This window comes from Struthio camelus, chromosome 20 (assembly GCF_040807025.1).
Source record: "Struthio camelus isolate bStrCam1 chromosome 20, bStrCam1.hap1, whole genome shotgun sequence".
Classification (NCBI taxonomy): Eukaryota; Metazoa; Chordata; class Aves; order Struthioniformes; family Struthionidae; genus Struthio; species Struthio camelus.
In genome coordinates, this window is record NC_090961.1 from 13,310,476 (window position 1) to 13,331,131 (window position 20,656).

At 53.5% G+C, this 20,656-nt stretch overlaps 1 protein-coding gene across 15 annotated transcripts in view; it reads left to right on the forward strand.

Annotated features, from left to right (window-relative positions):
* EXD3 (exonuclease 3'-5' domain containing 3) overlaps positions 1–9,169 on the forward strand; it is a 340,424-nt gene extending 331,255 nt beyond the window's left edge. For 9 of the 15 annotated variants that reach the window (XM_068914377.1, XM_068914379.1, XM_068914373.1 and 6 more), the window contains one exon: positions 8,542–9,168. In XM_068914377.1, the coding sequence (XP_068770478.1) occupies positions 8,542–8,876 (335 nt within the window). In that variant the 3' untranslated portion in view covers positions 8,877–9,168. Of the gene's footprint in view, positions 1–8,541 lie in introns of all 15 variants that reach the window. The other 6 variants (XM_068914387.1, XM_068914391.1, XM_068914388.1 and 3 more) reach the window with 1 other exon arrangement.
* Positions 9,170–20,656: the final 11,487 nt, after the last annotated feature.

The following is a 20,656-nucleotide window of genomic DNA, read 5'->3' on the forward strand; positions in this document are numbered from 1 at the left end:
TCCACACTATCTATTTTTATTCTCCTCAAACTTTGCATCCTGCAGCTGCGGGATAAACCCTGGGGAGCCCCATGAGCAGTGCAGGCTGAGTTTTCCAGCAGTATCTGTCTGGACTGCAGCATGCTGTGATGACCCCACTGCCCATGACAGCTGTGGTAGCCAGGAAGTCTGCATGCTGTGCTGCAGGATGGCGTGGGGCTGCCAGGGCACTTGGAGCAGTGGCAGGGCAGCAGGCTGGCTGAGCTGCCGCTTTGTGCCTTCCTTGTGGCACATTTCCTACTCACTGGCCTGGAGCATTGACTCTGTTTCTTTCTCTTCCTTCCCCTCCTCTTCACTTGGGAGGTTGCACTGCACAGCTCTGTGGCTGAGCCTGGGTGAAACCTCAGTGGGGGCTGCGTGCAGAGGCAGTGTGCAAGGAGGCAGGAGGAAGAGCTGCAAGACAGCAGCCAAGTGAAGGGGGAGAGCTTTGCAGCAACTCCAAGCCAGGGCTGATGCTTGTAAGATGCAGAGCATCTCTCCCCTTCTTCTGCCACGACCAGGATTTTCCTCAGCCATTGACTCTGATCGACAGCCAGAGGAAGCCACACTGTGTCCAAAGCCTTGATGCTAGATGCAGTTTTTTTCCTGTCCTGCTTCCCTATCTGCAGCATTTGGCTTTGCCATAAGCCTCAGACCGATCTTACTGCCACGTGGGCAAAGGCGGGCAATCCCCATGCTGTCCCACAATGACTCTCACACCCACGGTGCAATCCATGCATCTCCAGCACGTTGGCCATCAGATCAGGCTAGCGCAGGGCCAGGCATGCAGGGGAGGCCAGCACATCGTGAATACTTCAGGCTGCTCTGCACTCTTCTCTAGGGTCCCCAGCCATCCAGCAAGCCAGGAGGTTCCTCGTCCGCAGCCAGTTGTCCACAGTGCTTGGGCCTCTCAGACACAACCCCAATGGCTGGGGAAGGGGACAGGTCCTCGAGGTTCTGCATCTGCCCCTGCCAAGGGCTTCCCTGCCCTCCCTGGGCCCCTTCATCCTCAGAGTGGAGAACCAGTGCTTTTGAGCACTCTCTTTGCCCCAGGGTGCAGCAGGGCAATGGGGCTTTCTCCCCTCTCCCCCTACAAGGGGCAGGGATGGGGGCTGCTGTGTTGCTGTGCAGGCCTGGGAACAAAGGCTGCAGCAGTGAGACTGGCCAGAAATACCTCCCAAGCATGACTGGGTTCGGGGCCTGCCAGCTCCGCCTATTTCAGAAGAATTTTGTTTGCTCATGTGAAAAAACACTACTGGGCTGTGAACCGAGTGACATTTTCAGGGCTGTGGGTTTGCAGAGTTGTGCATGTACCTGCTGACAGCAGTGTCACACCAAAAGCACCCCATGAAGAAGCCAGAGGCATGTCGGCCACGTGTGTGCCAAAGCCACAGAAAACATTGCTCTTTCTAGATTTGGGGCACAGGATCCAGCAGGATTTTCTCCCACAATGGGAAGCAGTAAGAGACAAGAGACTGTAGCAACTTAACCTGGCCTGTTGCTTTCAGCAAGCTCATCCTCCGCTCTACGCGTGCTCACCTGAGAACATCTTAAGAACATGGCCTGGCTAACGCAGCCCAGGTTGCATAATCCCAAGTCCTTTGTCCTCTGTTTATCTGACTTATCTAGAAGGAAAAGATAATCAGACATCTTCAGTGCCCTGCAATTGAGTGCATTTCTCAGGCTCGTAACTCCTCTTATCAGGTTCAATCTCTCACCGCGGCAAGGTTTCCCATGCACCTTTGTACTCCAAGAATGCTCCCAGGTCTCCTTTCAGACTTGTACAAAGTCTTTACGATGTGCGCTTTCTCCAAAACACCTAATCCTTAATTGCCTAATTATGGACAAATCTCCTGTGTGTGTGTGTGTGTGTGCGCGCGCACGCGCGCGCGCGCGCGGGCATGCGCACAAAGTGGTTGCGATGACAGCTGGGTGCGGCTGCAAGGCTGTGAGAAGGGGCCCAGCTTCCACAAGCCTTGCCAGATCCAAGCGCCTCTCAGGACTTGGCAGGAGGCTCTGGTTCCCACTGGGAAGCCGAAGAGGTGAGCAAAAGGTTCCCCGCCTGAGCCAGCCAGGGCAAACACCCTGCTCTTTGCCTCAAGACCTCATGCCTGAGTCTCAGCTTGGGTGACACAGAGGGACTCATGCTAGAAATGGGACTGTGTAGAAATACCTGACTCCCGCAAGAAAGCTCAGATTATCCATTAAGACCTCTGACACTGAAACCCTGAGGGGAAGGTCCCCCCAGGCTGCCCAGGGCTCACACGCATGTGGACGGGTTGTTCCTAGGCAAGTCAGGACTGTGTGGTCTGAGAAAAGGGAGGTTCAAACTAGATTTGTCCTGATCCTGCTCCAGCTGGGCTTTCCAGGCCCTCCTGTGCCCCTCTGTACCTCAGCAGAGTGTCACAGCACTGTCTCAGTAAAGCTGACTCAGGACTCCAATGTCATGGTTGTAGGCTGTAGGGGATCCAGGTCACTGGTGTCACCACCATGGTAACCTTTGCATACAAACCCTTAACCCCCAAAGGCCTCTCTTTGGTCATGGGATGGTGGGGCATTCCCGCTGTTCACTCTGGGCAGACCACACCATGCCCAGCTCGACAGCTCTGCCTGAGGCCATCCATCCCTCCCAGCTGCACCCTTCAGCAGCAACAGATCTGGACTCTTTGGACAAGTCATGTTGCCCATCACAACCCTCCTTCTGCTATAGTTCACACCCAGGGCTCCTCCAGGACTGACACCTAAGCGATCGCTTGTGGCTGCGGGTCCCAAGATCCTGCTCTCACCTTGGGGCACACCTCTGGTTCTTTGTCCTCCAGAGTTAAGGTACTGCTTGTTTTTGGGCACCAGGAACTATGCAGTGCCACAAGGCACATGAGATGTGCAGAGCAGCATTTCTGTGGGTCTTTCCCACTATCTTGTTGCTGGTGACCCATTGTTGAAGGAAAGGTGATCTCTCCCAGGCTGTCGAGGCATGTGCAGCTCCCCACGTTGCAGAGTGAGCTATGGGTTCGCTGGGCCATGTGGCCATGGCTTGGGCATGAAGCAGGGCTATTTCAGAGGAGACAAGTTCATCTCCTGCTCTGGGTGATCCTAGTAGAAAACAAGATGACTCACAGACATCATTTGTTGCTACCCCTCGTTCCTGGGCATGGAGTTGAGCTGCAGAGAAGTCCCTGTTTTCCTGCGTCTCCATGTTGTCCCATTCATACTAGGCTTGTCCTTCTCTTTGTCTCAAGCTGAGGCTTGAGCAGTGCTGCTGCAGGGCAGTGGAATCAGAGAGTCCACTGGTCACTGCTGGGTGCCCACTGCCTATCTCTGGCTCCTGGGGACCCAAACTGGAAAACCAATTCACCCAAGTGGCTCGCTACTGCCTGAGCAGCAGCTGCTGGCTTTCAGGCCCACCGCTCTGTCAGCATTTCTTACAGACGAACTGCTGCTGCAGACACACCTGGAATTTGCACCTCCTGCAGAAAGATGGGATCCCTCTGCTGAGGATGGTCTTGCTCAGTCAGAGGAGGAATCTGATCCAGAAGTAAGAGGAATTTGGATTCTACAGTGTCTTCTTTTCTGTGGACACACCAGTGCTTGGCTGGAAGGACTCAGATGGAGATGTTGCTGTTGGGAGGGAACAGCAGTGGTTTCTGTGGTGTGTTACTGTGATGAGCACTAATTTCCCCATCCAAGCACGCATGTGCAGGAGCTGGAGAGAGTGTGATGTAGTGGAAGCCATGTGCTGAGGGGGAAGGGTAGTATCACAGCTTGCAAGGAGTGGAAGTGAGATTGCTGTGGGAAGACCTCTCTACTCTCCTGAGCAGGGCTTCTGGTTTGAGAAAAGGAGCTTGAGGAGGATCATTCCTTGGTCCCTGTGGCAGCTCTATAGCACTAAAACACCTGGGTGCTCAGTCCCAGGGTGAGCTGCTCAACCATGCCCCAGTATGCTTGGAAAGTCTGCAGATCTCAGCCTCCAAGAGCTCTTCATACAGAGCCTGTTGGGTTCCGTCATCCTCGGGTGACCCGGGCAAGAGGGGGAGAGGGAAAAGGCCTTTCTATTTTCAAGATGTTTTATAACAGGATTATTAGTTCCCAAGAGGTGTTTCTAATTGATTGGATAAGGAATCGCTTTCATTTCTCCTCTCCAGAGATACAGTGGGAATCCAGCCTTTGGCATGAATAGTCACAGATCTCTTGAAACTGTAGCTCTAAAAACTCCTGGCATGTTGTAATGACACATTCGGCTTCCCTCGGCCTCACAAACACATGCACACCCACACATGCCTTTTGCTCCATCTCAGGCACAGTCATTGCTCAGCTCTGTGAATCACTTAGCAAGTGATTTTTGGGCTCAGTGAGCAGTGTCGAACCGAGCTGCAGTGCCAGCACTGCTGGAGGAGCAGCTCTGTCAGAGAAAGCTCTGCCCGGGGCTGCGTTTTGTGGCAGGCCTAGCTCAAGGGGGTGGTTTCCCGCAGGACCAGGGAAGAACACACCCTGCCAGGATGCCCAAAACAGCCAGAAAGCTTGTAAGAGGTTCACCGTGCGAGGGGGCTCAGCATGTGTCCCGTGAGCCGGGAAGAGCATGCATGTGTGTGCACACGTGTGTGTGTTGAGGCTGGCATGCTTTGCAGGATAAGCGTGGTTTTGGGCCCCATATTGCAGGAGGCCCCTGTGCCGTATATGCCATGTGGTCATGGGAGCTGTGGGGCCCCTGTGGGCATTATCTTGGGGCTGCCCCATGTTTTAGTGCTCTCACTCACATAAGACAGCCAAATTTACTCTGCTTGGAGAAAGCAAGGGAAGAAGGGAAGAAATGGAGCAGAGGGAAGAAAAAAATTCCTCCTTAAAGAAATCCCCCCTTTCTCCATTCCACCTATGGCCTTCCCAAGAAAACTTTTTTTTGCAGAGCTGTGGAGACCTGACCTTTTCACAGCAACGTTTTTCCCCCTTTAAGACTATTTGCCCGGTTGGCACCCTGCAACTGGCGCCCAGTGCCCTTTTCAGCTGTGCTGCGACGGGAGCACAGGCATCTTCAAAAGCCGTGAAAAGAATTCGGCTGGGGCAGGGGTGGGGGGGGGGGGGGGGGAGGGCCAGGGGAAAGGAGTTTTACAAGCTCCCATTCAAAAATTGTTACTTTGAAGTGATGTAGCATTTTCAACCCTTTGAAGCGCCACAATTAGGAGGGGGCTGGTGCAACCTAAAGGCAAAACACTGGGTGACTATCATGGCCTTTCTCTCCCCATGCTTTTAAGAGATGAACTTTTCCTCCCTGCCTGCCTGTTTCTCACGAGCCACCTACCGGGGGATGGGATAGGGGGTGGTTGGGGGATGCAGAGACTTAGCACTCCACATGCCAGGAAGGAGAGTGTCTCCAGTTTGCTTTGCCCACCAACAAGTTCTGAAGTCAGTGCTGCTGTGGGCCAGTGGGGTTGCACCACAGTGAATGCGTTGAGACTTTCCAAAGACAGGGCAAATTGCCAGTCATTCCTGTAAAAGCATCAAGGCTGAACCAACTATCAAAAAGTCCCAGCACAGGTGCTGGAGCACCCTGGGGTGCTGAGAGCAGCCTGGGGCACAGCTGAACGTGCCTCCTGCTGGCATGGCTTCCACAGAGGTGCCAGAGCTGGCTGTGTACTAGCCTTTCTGCATCTGGTAGCACTGATGGACCACAAACAGGCTCTGAGCAAGGGACAGGCAAGGATCTTGCAGAGCCCAAGCCAGAGAAGACAACCAGACAGGCAGTAGTTCTCTAAGCACTTGGTTAACTAGATTTTTCTTGAAAGCAGAGCACTCTGCGTTTAATGCCTTTTCTATGCCAAAATAGATTAGAAGAAAACAAGATAGCAAGCCAAGCTCTGCACAGGAATAGCTTCCTTCAACAAGAGAAAGCCATGAGGAGAAGCGCCGAAGAGTCGTAGCACGGCTGAAGCCAAGATTTGCACAGATGACTCTGGTGCTTTGCTCAAGAGACAACGTAGACAACTGGGCAAAAGCTTTGAAGCTTTTAAATTTGTGGCGTTGTCTTTCCTGAACCTGCTACCTCCTGGCTTGGGACCCTAAAAAAATCCCTAAAGGAGCAGGGCTTCTTCTGAGATGTCCCCACTCTGGACAGCCCAGGTATCTTCTGAGAACAGCCCGTGTTCTTCACCAGATGCCAAAAATTGGAGAAAATGGGAAACTGAGGTCATTGTTTTTTCTCCAAGAATGAATTTTAGTGTCCCAAACAGATGCAGAGCTTCAAGGAAAAGCTGAGGGTTGTTGAGGGACACTTACTCAGAGAGCAACAATGATGAATCCAGCTCTTTGCTGACAGGCAGCAAGTAGGACTGGGTTTGGGGCTGGTTTCTGATATGATAAGTGAGCAGTCCCCAAACATGCATGGCTGTCGGGTTGCTTGATGGTCATGGGCTGGTCTGCAAAACACTGCAGGCCAGTGACCCTGAGAATATATTCAGTGAAAGCTTTGACACTGAGTGTGGTTGTTCGTTGGCCAGGAATGGGGAGGCTGGCCACGTCCCACTGGTTTGGACACTTTGGGAACCACCATGATTGCTGGTTTCCTGTTGCTCTGAGATTTCCTCATGAAAAGATTTTGCATTTTCTTGTCTCTAACATCAGCTTTAAGCCCACATTCTCTAGCCTGTATTGCTCCCATACAGGGGAAGGAAATGCTGGTGTATCCTCACTGGGGAGGGAGTAAGGCAATCGGAGCGGGAATTGGGTGTCATGAACCAAGGATGCAGCGTGCCTGGCACCAGCATAACCCAGTCCTTGCAGGCTGTAGGGCAGCCCTAGTGTACGTGGGCTTTGGTTGCAATTTGTGATCTGTGCAGATCCCAGGGGGTTGGGCAGCATCTTGCAGTCTGTGCCACGTGGGACCCTTCACAGTGGTGTGGGGCTGGTGAGACAAGATGGCTGTTCCAAGGCAGGCTTTGATTGCCGTGGGGACACGCAGCGATGCAGGTGACCCAATCCTGCTCAGTTTTCCCCATGCAGCTGCGTAATTTTTTTGCAGAGGCTCATCACTGCATGCCTGGGACCCTCTTGTTTCCAATCCTGAGAGTTTTCCCTGAAAAGCTTCCCCAGGGGTTTGAATCCCAGGCTCCATCCTCCAAAGCCTTCCTTGTCAAGTGGGTGGGCTCCTGGGGACCACTGCTGACCCTGCCTCCCGACTTTCATGTCCCCAGCCTCAACCTTGCTTTCCCCAGCTATAATTCATGGCTCCTGAAGGCTTTGGGATCCGGTTGGAAGAGCCAGCCAAGACTGCTGGTTTCATTTCCCTCCCACAAGGCTAACTCCTGACAAAGCTCCCTCTTATCCTCACAAGGGGCAGGTTGAGAGTCCCAGAGATGTCACTGGAAAGATGCAAGATGCCTTTTGTTGTCTAATTGATGCCCAGGCAGGACAAGCTCCCCCTGCCAAAAATGAGTCATCCCAGAGTAATAACTGCAAACTGCCTCCCTGTGTCACTTGCTGCCAGACATCCTGATGGATGACAGTCAACTGAGCCCACAGCTTCCGCCTTCCGGATCCCAGGAATCCGTCGGGCCGCGGTTACAGGCCGTGAGCAGTGAGAACCTGCACTGAGCTGCCAAAAATGTCGTGGGTTTCGTAGCACTTTGTTTACAACGGCAGTAGTCGGTTGGCTGGAGGCAGGAGCCCACAACACAGCACGTACGTGCTGGCCTCAGGCAGAAAGCCCACAACAGGCCAAGGGCCAGGCCAGGGCTCAGGGTGCACAGGAACCCCTCATCTGCCACCGTGGGGCATGTCTCCAGGCTGTTGGCAGTAGTGCCCCTCTTCCAGGGATCCAGTGCAGGAGCAAGGAATTAGGTGACAGGAGGGAGATGGCATGCCAGCCCCAGTGCCCAGCACACTTGGGCAAACCAGGATAGCTTTTGATTTACTGATTCACGTCTCCAGGACTCTGGCTAATCCCACTGCTCTTAAGGCAGGTTCGTTAATGAGTCTCGGCCATAGGGACCTTGTATCTGCAGTGGCACACCACAGACTGTGATTGCCAGTGCTCCAACACTCCTCACGTGCAGCATTTCTTATCCAAGCTCTACCCAGAACCAGTTCCATTTGCAGTGTCCCGGTAGCTCTCGGTAAGGTAAACTGAGGCCACAGCAGGGTTCCTCCTCCCACATATCCGGAGTAGCATCCACTGCAGGTGCCCCCACATAGCAGTGAGGAGACAGCTTGGGGACTTTGCTCTTGCACCCCCTCTGCCCCCGACACAGCCAAAGAGCTGTGTGAATGGGGGAGAAGCCAGGCAGGCTGCTGGGGAGCAGGAGGCAGCTGCCTTGGTGTCATGCTCAAGGCAGGCAAATGGCTGGATGCTTGTCGTCGCCTTCTCCCATATTTATAGGACTCTTCCTCCCTGGGGAGCAGGGTAGAGCCCAGCCTGTACTCCCTGCAAGGATGACAAGCCTATCACAGGGGTTGTCCACGTGGGATGAGCTGAGTGCAGACCCCACTCATCACACCAATGGCTCATTATTTATCTGCTGTCTCCTGTCCCTGCAGGCCACCTGACAAGAGCTGAAGAGAAGCCAAGCCAAACCTGTGATGCTGCTACACCGGCCCATGATTCACCCCAGCCCATTTACAACCCAAACTGCCAGTGTCTGGAGGATTCAGACCTCACTGGGGAGTCTGTGATGCTGGCAAATGGCACGGTCCTGCAGGTCTCTGCCATCCCGCCTGGGGTGCTGGACAAAGCCGAGCTCACCTACTTCTACTGCTGCACCTGCTGCGGGAAGGTGTTCTGGGAAGGGTCTCATTTTGGACGCGTCGTTTCTCAGTTTAAGGATATTCTTTCTGCCATGGAGGATGACCACAGCTTCTATGACCTGAGCTGAGGGGGATGTTGGCTGTGTGGGAAGGCTGAGGAATGGGCTGGGGAGCCTGGGGGATGCTGACTCCCCGATAAACCTCAGCAGGTTTTCCAGGCCATGGGCTTTCCTTTGAGGTGAAGGGTTGGAAGCTGGGCTCTTAGGGAGAGCCTTGTTTTGGGGTATACGGTGGAGGGGACTGCCATGTTTACACTGACGGGGCAATGGTATGCAACAGCCTTAAATCACGTGGCCTCCATGAGATCATTAAATCAGAGGTGTCCAGGAAACAGATCCTTTTCTTTATTGCACAGGAGCTGTTGGGCCCCTCACCCCGGTTTGTCCTCTCAGAGGAACCTCTACCACACTGTCTCGCACACTGTCTCCCTTCAGGGCGGGCACAGCCAGGGGGACGTCAAGGTCTCAGGAATGCCACCCACGTGGTGCCGACCCTGCAGTACCTGTCAGTCCTTGGCACCCTCACCACTCCTGGAAGAAGAGGGAAGCCATCCCTTCTCCCCTGCCGCCTGGACTGCCTCATGCTGCATGGGCATGTGCTTCGTGGTTTCTCTTCCCCGACCCTCCGTCTTTCCTTCTCGCCTGGGCCTCCTGGAGCAGCAGGGCAGAAGGATGCTGCTACTCCTGCCAAGGGGCATTTGCTCCCCAGGGCTGCCCAGCTCCATCCTCGCTCCCCTTGTCTTGGGATCCGTCTCTGGTGGGCAGCATGAGCAGAGGGGAGATGAGCAATACTGGTCTGGCTGGCCTGGTGAGCCTTGGATAGAGAGCCCCAGTTTCCAGCATCAAGCAGCCCCAAGCGCCTGGGAGCTTTGTGTGATGTGCACAGAAACGGCAGCAAGGTGTGTGGTCCTGCCATCGTGGGGAACTGGGGCTGCTGGCAGCCACTGCCCAAGGCAAGCTTGGGGTACTGGTGTCCAGAGGAGGCCGAAGCAGCCGATGAGGGAGACAGGCCCCCATTTCACGGCAGCAGAGGTCCCGCAGGGAGGTGGAGAACCATGCTGGGTCAGTCCTGCAGCTCTGGGCGCTGCTGCCTGCTGCCTTTCAGTCCATGGACAGGCTCAAAACACTCCACCCTGTAACAGAGGAGCATTTGCAAAATTCCTCCCCTAATCCCGCTTAACTGCCAGGCACTGATGTTATTACTAACAGGGCCCGAGGGGCTCTTGGCTCAAGTGTGACATTTACGGGCCAGTGAAATGCCTGCCCAGACAGCTTACACTGAAATCTAAGACTTGCTTTTCCTCTCTGTGTGCTCTTGGCCACACTGGTGCAGAGGGCTCCTTCCATCCACCCCTCCCTCTGGCTTTCATTGGACATTGCATCCAGCGCCTCTCGGTCCCCTGGAACAGCCCTTTTGCAAAGGTGAGCTTGCAGCCATAGCATCACGTGGCCAAAAAGGTGTCTGGCTGCAAGCATACCTTTAGAGCCTGAGAGAGGTCTTCCTGGCGGTATCCTCCCCCGCTGCCCTGTCACATGTCCTCTCCCCTCCAGGTCCCCCATCACCAGAGGCCAGCCGCTGGGGATGTGCTGGCAGGTGGCAGGAGTTGCCCTACCTCTGGAGGCTTGCCAGGCCAGCAATGGTGGCAGGCAGCAGCTGGGTAGGTGCAGGAGCCTCTTCCCACGGGGCATGGAGGCTGGCCACATGGCCTACTCTCTGTCTGGTTCTCCTTTGCAGCAGTGAAAGGGCCTAACCACAGCCCATAATTTTCTATTTGCAGAGCTTGATTTCTTTCAAGTGGAAGCGTAAAATAACAGCATCTCATTCCACAGCAAGCACTGGCATTGAAATGAATCACTGTGCAGTCAGGAAATGAAAAAGCAAAGGTGGTTGCGGCATGAACGAAGCACATTTTTCTAAGACTAAGTAAAGGCAGATGCTGGCAGGCACTCCCAACGGCCGGGGCGACAGCAGGGCCGCGGCCAGTGCAGGCCCATTGGCGTCACACGTCAGAGGGTTCTTAGGGCTCAGTATATGCTTAAAGTTAAGGACATGTTGGGCCAGGATAGGGACTCTGTGCCTGGCTCCTTCTCATCAGGACATGCTGGGATGTGAGTCTGACCAGAGGCACCTACAGTGGTTTGTGCAGCATTGGGATTTGTTTGGGGTTTTCCCTTCTTTCATGCACGTGAATTGGGAAACCTTTCAGTGCAAACCTCCTTCCCAGCTGAGCATCACCCATCTCCCATCACCATCACAGCAATGTCTGCCAGATTGTGCTCTTGTACAAGCAAGACCTCCCCAGTCCTAGCTGTGATCACCGCGCCAATACGAAGTGACGGACCTGCTTCTGTGCAGAGTTTGGTTTTCTAATGCTGGCTGCTTGTAGATTGGCCCCAAACACACCCTTCCCACCCTTCCAGCCCATGCTTGGGAGCCACAAAGTGAAGCCTCTTGGATGACTCTACAGCCAAAGACCCCCACGTTGAGCACAGTGCGCTGTTCAGCCTGTGCACATGGAGGACTTGGGGACCTCGTTTCCTGCCACCAAGGCTTTGGCTATGGTAGGGCAAGAGAAGGGGGAAGTCAGGTCCCCAGGGGGAACTCCTCTGTGGAAGTGCTGGCTGCCTTTCTTGGCGCAGCAGCTCAGTGATTCCGGAAGGGAATTCCATTTGCCTTCCTCATCACTTCCAGGGCCTGGGGAGGTGCACGCGGGCTGGATCCTCACCTCAGGCACACCATGGGGAACCCAGCAGCCACGTCCGTGCAGCCGAGGGCAGGCTTGCCTGCACATGTTTAGAGGCATGACCGTTTAGGACCATTATTCAGCCGCCCGCTTTGCTTTGCTTTCCTTTCTAGAGTATGCAACCACATGCCAGCATCAGAGCCTGATAGACAACATTTTGGCTAGCCAAGTCCAGGCAGTTAAATGTCCGGAGGTTATCCCCATACCAACGCAAGCTTGGCCCCAGGTGCTGTAGGCCAGACAAAGCTGACAGCCACATCTGCAAAGACCCACAGAGTCATGGTGACTGGGGTTTGTGTCTGTTAGCCTCTAATTCCCTATTCCCAGTGTGGTCTCTTGCCCCAGTGAGTCCCTGACAGCACTGGAGGTGCCAGTAGCCTTCTCAAGGCGTAGTGCTATGTTAACTGCCATAGCGCTCTATTAACTGCCATAGCTTCCTCCAGGTTCGCAGGTGCAAGGCACCCGGGCTTGCCGACCTGAAAATCATCCTTTTTAGCAAGAGCTGCCCCAGTCTGTCCCTTGTAGCAGCACTGAGTTTTCCCTTCCAGCCATCGCAGTTTGCACAGCAGGCACCTACTCCTTCATCACCGGCTGGTGAGGCACTGCGAAGGCTGCCTGTTTATCTGTACTGCAGCAAGCAGGTTTGCTGCTTGCTCCAGCAAATATGGTTTGTTTTTCCCAGGAGAAGGGCACTTCCAAACCTTGGTAGAAAAAAGAGGAATCTTCCCATCTGGTTGGAGGTTTCTATTGCCCCAGACAGATGGCCATGGCACAGGCTTAAGTCTGCAGAGCAAGCATGTCAGGGTCCAGCACATTCAGCACACAGCATGTTCCTGCATATGCATTTTAACCTCAAGTAATACAGTATATCGGGAATTATTTCTCCTAATGGGATTAAAATGCCTTCTTATGATCTTGCCTTTAGGGGCAATCGTTTTTGCATTGTTTCTTTCAGTTTTCCTTCTCAGTTGTCTACATTTTGCATACAACCTGAAGGAACTGTGTTTCATTTCCTGGTTTTCTATCCTCACTCTCACTCTCTCTCTCTCTCTCTCTCTCTCGAGGTGTTAATACACTACTCTTAATCCCATTTCTCAAGTGAAATTGGAATTTCCTTTTCTCTTTCCCCCCACCAAGGTAATTTTTGTCATGTTTCCAATACAACAGTTCGGGGCCAGCCAGTGATATCTGAGAATAATCCGTGTTTTGTTAATCTTGCGTCTTTAAATGTGCATTCTTGGCCTGTTGTGCTGAAAATTGCTTTTAGCTTTTCTCATACTGGAAAACTGATATATGTAGGGACCAAATATACACTTTGCTGGTGATGATACAGTCTGGCTGCAGACAGAGAACCTGTTACTACACACCATGTACTAGCCACCAGTCTTTGAGCCACAATTAACTTGGTTTTGGCCATCAGGATGAGATCCAGTATTGAATCCTGTGTTGGTGCAGGACTTTGTGTGCTAGGAAATGACCATCTATTACTTGTGGAAACTCTGATGTGGTTTTGTTACTTGTTCCAGCAAACACCCCACAGATGACATCACCCTTGATAACAGGTTTTCTTCCTATACATTATAGGCAGATGTTTAAGAACTGTCTGTCCTGTATTCCCAATGGTAGCATTAAAAGCAAATGTGTCCATTCAGAGCAATTGAGGTCTCAGCAGCTTCAGCCATCAGAGATGACTGTAACATCAGAGATGCTGTAACAGGACAGTGGCCTTGCTTGGACATGGACATGCTTTCCATGGATATGCTTGAATCTATGTACTTTCAGTGTGTCAGCTGCAATCTCAGTAGTGCTGACTGTAGCATTTTCCTTCTCGTTCACCAGTGTCTTCAGCTTGGAAGCATTCACTTTTGGTCAGACTTTCTCCCTCCCCTTCCTCACTCAAGGGTCAGAAAAGCTGTCCAAGGCTATCTGGACGTTTTTCTTCTTTAAGCCCTTCCCAGCACCCCTAAGTTTCCAGGCTGTGTGGAAGGAGACCTGCTGCAATGTGCCAACATGATCACTCTTCAGGGACCCTCACCTCCCCACCTCTGATGTCCGTTGCTGCGTGGCTGCAGGCATCATGTCTGGCCTCTCAAGGATGTTCTACCTGCTCTCTCTAGCTCAGAGGGTGCACAGGCTGGGAGTGGCATTCTTGTGGCTTGAGCCTGTTGAAGTTGAGCAGCTGAGCTGTTCTGGAGTCTTTCCAGTTGTCCCTGTGGGTCCTGATGACCTAGTAGCAATGCAGCACTGAGCAAACCTTTAAGCTCTTCTGCTTCTGGTGAGAGCACCCTCAACGCTTTGAAAAATGGTCATCAGCTCCTCCAGCGCGAGCCACCTTCTCCACCAATGCTTCTGGCTTCTTCTTTGCCATGTCTTGCTAGCAGTCACACCCTTCTTGCTCTTCTGGAGTAGCATGTGGGAACCCTACAGAGAGACACCTTGAGTCTCTAAGGAGACCCAAGCAGAGGGAGGAAGAAGCTGACCCTTAGCCCAAGAGCCAGACTGAGCCCATTTGGATGCCTGTATCAGGCCCTGCATGCTCCTCAGCAGCACTTCTATGCTAGCCTCTTTCGGGTGCTACTGGTGGGGCCACCCCAGCTGGCGAGTGTTGGACACCCACTGTCAGAGGCTGGGCAGCCCAAGCACCCCCAGGCTCTGCACAGACATGTGTCAGCATCCTGCCGCACCTTGGGGTTGCTCTCAGGCTTTGCTCTGTGACTGCAGAAGCTAGAGATGAAATAAAGCAGGAATGCCTGCTTAACATCACCATCTCCCCTGACTCCACGATGAGCGATGTTTCCACCCCCTCCAGAGTATCATGTGATGACATGAACCTTTCTGGATTCAGTTTTGGGGAAGTTTTTGAGTCATACGAACATCTGAGTCATCCCATCCCCTGACTGAAGTGAGGGTGCCTGAGCTGCAGTCCTTGAGCCCCTCTCCTCCTGTAGAACATTTTCAGTCAAGTCGTGGATATTTCTGTGCTTTGCTTACTGGGTGTTTCTGAGCTGCAGTTTCATGTCTATCTACCACCCATTCTCACCTCAGAGAAGCTGAATGATACCCGGTCAGAGGAACAGCAGGCCACAGTGACCCTGTCCCTAACTCCAGAGACAGCTCTTGGCCACACAGTCTGGATGGAGCTCTTCAATGGAGATGTTCCTCTGATCCTCAGGTACAGGGGGGGTCACCTCGTGGTGACCTCTAGGAGTTTGACACTCTGCCATCTCCAAGAATTTGGGAGGCAAGTTCTCTTACTTTGGCAGGACAGACTAGACAGATCTAGTCAGCTGCTCTGGGGCAGGTTAACCACAGTGCGACTTGTTTTCTCTGGCTCACCTAGGGCAAACACTGGCCCACCAGAGTGCATAGCCAGGGTAGCTTGCTGTGCGCTTGCAGAATGATGTGGTCTGCTCTTCTCCCTTTAGCCATGGGACAATCATGTTCTCCTCCCTCCTACTTTACAGCAGGAGCCATGCTGTATGCTAGGGTGGAGGAGAGATGCTCTGGGAAGAGCAGTGGTGTGGGACCCAGGAGCTGGGCAGGAATCGCTTTCCATGGGAAAACATTGAGAAGTGGTTGAATAGGCACCTTAGCTGGTGGAGCCCAAAGCCCATGGAGCATCCACTTTTCCTGTCCATCCTCCTTGGGCTGAGCCTGGTGGCAACACATTTCTATCAAATTCCTCTCCGGGAACGTGTGATTTACTGCCTCTAATAAAGCTCTGCTGTGGTCCGGAGCACTCTTCTGTGAGGCTCCTTCACCAGGGGCCTTCTCCTGTCCCAGTTGCCTACTCCTGACCTTGCATCGGACAAATGAGCAAGTCCAGCTCCCTGGCCAAGAGAGAGGAAATTGTTACTTCTGATGCCTTTATCTTCCACTCATTCAGCAGACAAAGGTGAAGCAATCCATGGCCACTGGCCCCGAAAGCAGTGGGGGAGCACAGCAGAGGACAGAAACAGCCCATGGCAGGACAGTTCTTTAACAGCATCCTGCAGGCAGTGTGTGTGTAGGCATAGCATGAAATGATTCCCAAAGGGTCTGATCCAGCTCAGAGCCTGTGGAGATGAGAGGTGGTAGCTGAGACCCAAGTATGCCAACCCAGGCTCAGACACAGCACCTCTCCCTTTCTGTTGTTCCAAGGAGGTGATACTGAGGTTCAATCTGTGCACCAAGGTTATCACTAGTGATAGACCCAGTCAACATAAAACTCCAAGTCCCACTGGCCTTGAGCAGCATCCAGGAAGTCATAAATTGTCCAGTTTTGAATGGTGGATACACATCAAAGAGAATTAAACCAGCTTTTCAGTCAGACTACAATATTGTTTCCTTATCTGGCTTCTTAAAAAAAAAATCCCATTGTCTGTGCCATACTAATGTTTAACAGTTATTAGGGCAGTAATGAGCCCTTCATGTTTTTATGGAGCTGTTTGATCGTGTGTTCGAAGGGCAGCTTGGGCAACTTCTACAGAACTGTCATGGGAATAAACGTGCTGGGTGGACTGCACATGCCAGGAGCCATTCAATCCCCAGGACGTGTCATTTGAGTTCAATCCCTGCTAGTGCATTTCAAGCTGTGATCACAGGAGGATCCTATGTTAAAACAGCACTAAGACCCACGCATGCCTAACACAGATTCTAGTGTAACCAGTAATCATTCCTCTTCTTTCGCTCCCTTTGATGTAGTGATACCCAAACACTTTACAGCCAGCAGCCCTCATGTGACCTTCTAGTTCTGGATTCAGTGATTGGCGGTGGGCAGAGTGGAGGGGATGAGGAGAACTCTGGCCTCACAATTTTCCTCATGAAACCCTCAAGACCTGGCTTCATGTTGGCTTAATCTTTGGACCCTGAAGTTTTCTGCCCTGTGAAAGAAGGATCTGGCCTGGATCCAAACAATGACCCTGTCTGGCCTGTGAAAAAATTGTTTTGTTGGTAGTATTTAGCAATATCTCAGGACATTCCTCCTGCTGCTGAAATGCCATGGTCTCTCAGAGCACCTGCTAAGTGCTTTTTGTGCTGGCACACTAGCATCTCCACCAATTGTGGGATGAAGATGAGCAGACAGTATTTCTGGGCGCTGTAAAAGCCACTGGCTGACTCAGATCGTGCTGAAAATTAGCCCTCCTGGCAGCCCTGGGGCAGGTCTTTGGTCCTGGATGTTGGTCCTCCCTGTGGCACTGCGGCTGAAGCTGGGGCTCAGTTGGCTCCCTTGCAGGGATGACCTGAATTTGCCCAGCTGAATCACAAAGCTCTGAGAAATCACACATTGCATCGGATATCAGCCGAGTTCCTTTCCTCGCCTTGTGTATTTCTTGCATATCCTTCGGAGTTTGATGGGGACAAGGTGTTTGCCGTTCAGGCCAGCTTTAGTTTACAAATGAATATATCAACATTGTTCCTCATCAGCCAGGAATGCGCTTCCCTCCCTTCTCCCCCACCTTATCCCCATCCCCTTCCAAGCAAACTTCCTTCCTTGTGTAATCTGGATCGGAAACCTTGCTGCATATTTCAGTGGCTCAGAGAAATCAGCTTAGCCTTCCCTGGCGTGACTTTGTGGCTTGAACTAGCGCTGGTCAGTCCCTAATGCAGCCAGCAAGGCATGGGAGGAGGAGGGTCGAGGTTGCCCGTCCTCTGCTTGGAGCACAGCACAGAGGCTTGGAGCACAGAGGCTCTCTTCAAGTCTGCCAATATGTAGGCGTGACTTTCAAGCAAGTAAGCTTCTATGCACTAGCCAGACGTATTGCTGCCTCGCTATGCGTTCTGCAGAGGGTTATGGCCAAGACACAGCCTGAGAAGCCCTGTCTTGACCGCAGGAATATCTCCATGGGGTGGTCACCCAACCCTCAGACCAGATCCCAGAGGCCGTACAGAGTTTGCAAAACCGAGCAGTGGGGCCTGCGGGCTGATATACTTTGATCCCCATGGCCACTGCAAAGGAAAAATGATGTAGGTCAATCAAATGATGATCCTCGGGGATTGGTTGTGGCTGAAGCCAAGCTGGTTTGATTCAAGCACACTAAACAGCAGAAGGCACATCATACAGTGAGGTGCCCAATGGGTGGCCTGCCAGGCCAGTAAGAAGAGCACAGCTGGAGAGCCCCACATGCAGCCAAAAGCAGGAGCAGGAGCATCTCCCCATCTCTGAGTGTGTCCAATCTGGTGGCCTTTTGCCTGAACAGCATTTTCCTGCTGTCAGAGATGGAGGCTGTAGGCTTTAGTCAGGGTTTGAACATCAGAAGAGCTGAAGCATTTCCAGCAGGATAAGACCCGACATTGAGTAAGACTGATAAGGCTGATAAGACAGGGCACTGAAACGATTAAATGGGCTGAAAGCCAAGCCACAGAATGACAACTGAATCTGCAAAGGCAGCTTCCAAATCACTGCAGACCCTACGAGTTGCTGGGGACCTGCAGCGCTGGGGCCCGCGTGCAGGGATGCTCCCCCGTGTACATCCCCCACGAGGACAACGAGTGAAAGCAGAATTACAACCACGCTCAAGTCTTGTGGCCAGTGACGGTGGCAGCCCCATGGCAGGCTGGGAGGGAGCAAGTGCGCGGTACAGCGTCCAAGGTGGTCTCCACAGGGAGCGGCAGTTCCCAGCCTGGACACCTGTGCCACCCTCCCGCGCAATGCAGGGCTGGGCAAGCCCGCAGGAGGATGGAGGGTGCCCAGGGCCTCTCCTTGTCCCCAGGGCTCTCCGCTCCCTGAGATACAGCAGCATCCTATGGGAAATTTGCTTGCAGGGGCTTGCTCTCTGCCAGCACTCCCTGGCAGCCTCGGTGTTGCAGAGGTAACAGGGGACCCCCACATGGGTCCTCGCTGCCCCCCAGCACAAGCTGCCCCCCAGCACAAGGACGAGGTTTCTTTTGCAAACTGCAGCTTCTGGTCTCAAGAGGTTTCTACCTGCAGGGGACGTAGCCCAGTCTGGGGTGCATTTTGGGTGTTGTTGAGGGCTTGCAGGATGTGGTGTGCCCTCATCTGCAGGCCAGGGAGGCCATGAGGCACGTCCCTCGTCCATGCCCCCATTTGCCTCCTGCTGCACACAGGGACGGCTGGCAGCTCTCAGCACCTCCTAGAGGAGGGTTTCTCAGTGCTTTCCCCGTGACACCTCCTCTCTCAGCCCCCCTTCCCTTGTGGCTCCTTCTCTTGCTGCCTCAGTTTGGAAACCAGCCACCTGCGGCAGGTCCCTGCCTCTCCTTCCTGCCACCCAAGCTGGTTGAAGGTGCATCCACATAAGGGAGAGTGTTTCCAACCACACGCTCTGAAATAGCAGCTGCGGCGCCCTGCACCAGGCTCCCCCAGCCGTGCGTGGCCTCGTCTCTCCTCCCCACTTCCCCTAGGGACGGCTGGGGTAGGGAGTGTCAGCAGAGCCCTGCATTTCCCTGAAGGGGCTCTGCTGACTGATTTGCAGAAAAGACGGGAGCCAAAGAGCCAGCCTGCCCAGTGCTGGTCTGCGGCAGTTCCTGCACAGCCTTTGAGCTTCCTCCCGTCTCGCACTGAGCCGAGACTGTGTGCAGTTTGATTTCTCGCGCTCTCTCTCTCTCTCTCTCTCTCTCTTTCTCTAGCCTTTTGCTGGGTCTCTGTGCTGGGAAGAAAAGCTCTCGTCTTTCCCACGCTCTCCGACACATTTTAATGAATTAAGTGGGGGCACGCCCCCTCGCCGCCTGCCCCGGATCCGTCCCCCTGGCTCTCCGGCTCCCTTCAAGGAGGCCTCTGGGGGTGGCTGGACTCCTGCTCCTCGTCCGCCTTGCCCGAAGGACGGGCACTGCCTGCTTTGCTTTTTTGGAGAGGTTCCTGTTTCCAACAGGCCCAGCCCAAAGCGCCTGAGCCTGGCGCAACGGCGAGTGGCTCTAAGCCTCTCCTCTGGTGCCACCAGGAAGTAAAGTGGGATGGGAGGGAACGGTCCCTTCTGATCTCGCCCTCCAGCTCTCTGAAGCAGGGGAAATTCGGTCGTCAGCGCTCTCACTTCAGTGCTTCCCTGCGTGACCGTTTGCTAAATGTATTACAGCGCTGCGCTCATTTTCCCCTCCTCCCTCAGCTGTCTGCAGCACCGGAGCTCGCTGCGGCTTCCCCTGTTCTCAGAACAGAGCAGATAAATCACTGGGTGGGACTACTGGTTTTGCAAGGAATTACCGAGCCCAGGGTGAGGTGGAATGTCTCTCGGGGCCTTCAAAAGCGACTGCCACCAGTCTGTCTGCAGCCCCAGTGCTCATCCCAGCCAGTCTGGCCACCTGAAACTCAAAGTGGCGTCAGAAGGCTGGCCGGGCTCGCAGAAGGACATAGCAATGCACCGAGCTCGTCTCCGATTACCAAACCGAAACACAAATTGGAGCTGAAATGCACTGTTCAAGAATTGCCTTTTTTTTTTTCTTTCCTTTCTGGCTCTGTTCCCAAGCGGAGTCCTGCCCCCACCTGCCACTAATGAATATTTGCATGGCTGGTTCCCTGCTGGAGTTGTTATTTTTCTCACCAGTGTCATTGGCAAATGCAGATTTGCTTGCAAGGATGTAACTCTGACCAAGTCCCAGTCCAGGGAAGTGTGAGCAATTCCCAGTCTCCCACGGCTTGCTAAGTGCTAGAGAGTGCTTGACACCTTGCAGGATGCGGCCCATAATAGATGCCAAGGCAGTTTGCACAAAATCAGCTGTTCTGGGGCATTTAAAAGTGGAAAGGATGGTGTGAGGTGGCACGAGCAGAGTCGTGAAACCCAGCCTCCCTGGCAGCTACCTGCATGGCTTTGAAATGCTGGCGGGGTGAGGGGGGTGCCCAGGATGGCCAGGCCCCAGCTCCAAGTGGCCAAGGGGAAGGTGACACTGGCTGAGTGACCTCAAGTCCAGAAATGTGATGAAGTTTTTCCCATGCTGGGTATCACAAACCTGCTAACGCAGCGCTCGTCCAGCACAGGCAGGAGCAGCCAGTGCAACCCGTTACTTTCCCTCTCCCAGCTCTGCTGCTCTGGCTCTGCAAAGCGGGAGGCAAATTCCTCCTGCACAGGGGATGCAGCGAGCATGGCAGGCCCCCTTGGTGACCTGCCTACCGGGTGGCTTTTAATGTGCTTATTTTACTATGAGGGAAACTTTTACGGGTTGCCGTGGCTTGAGTGC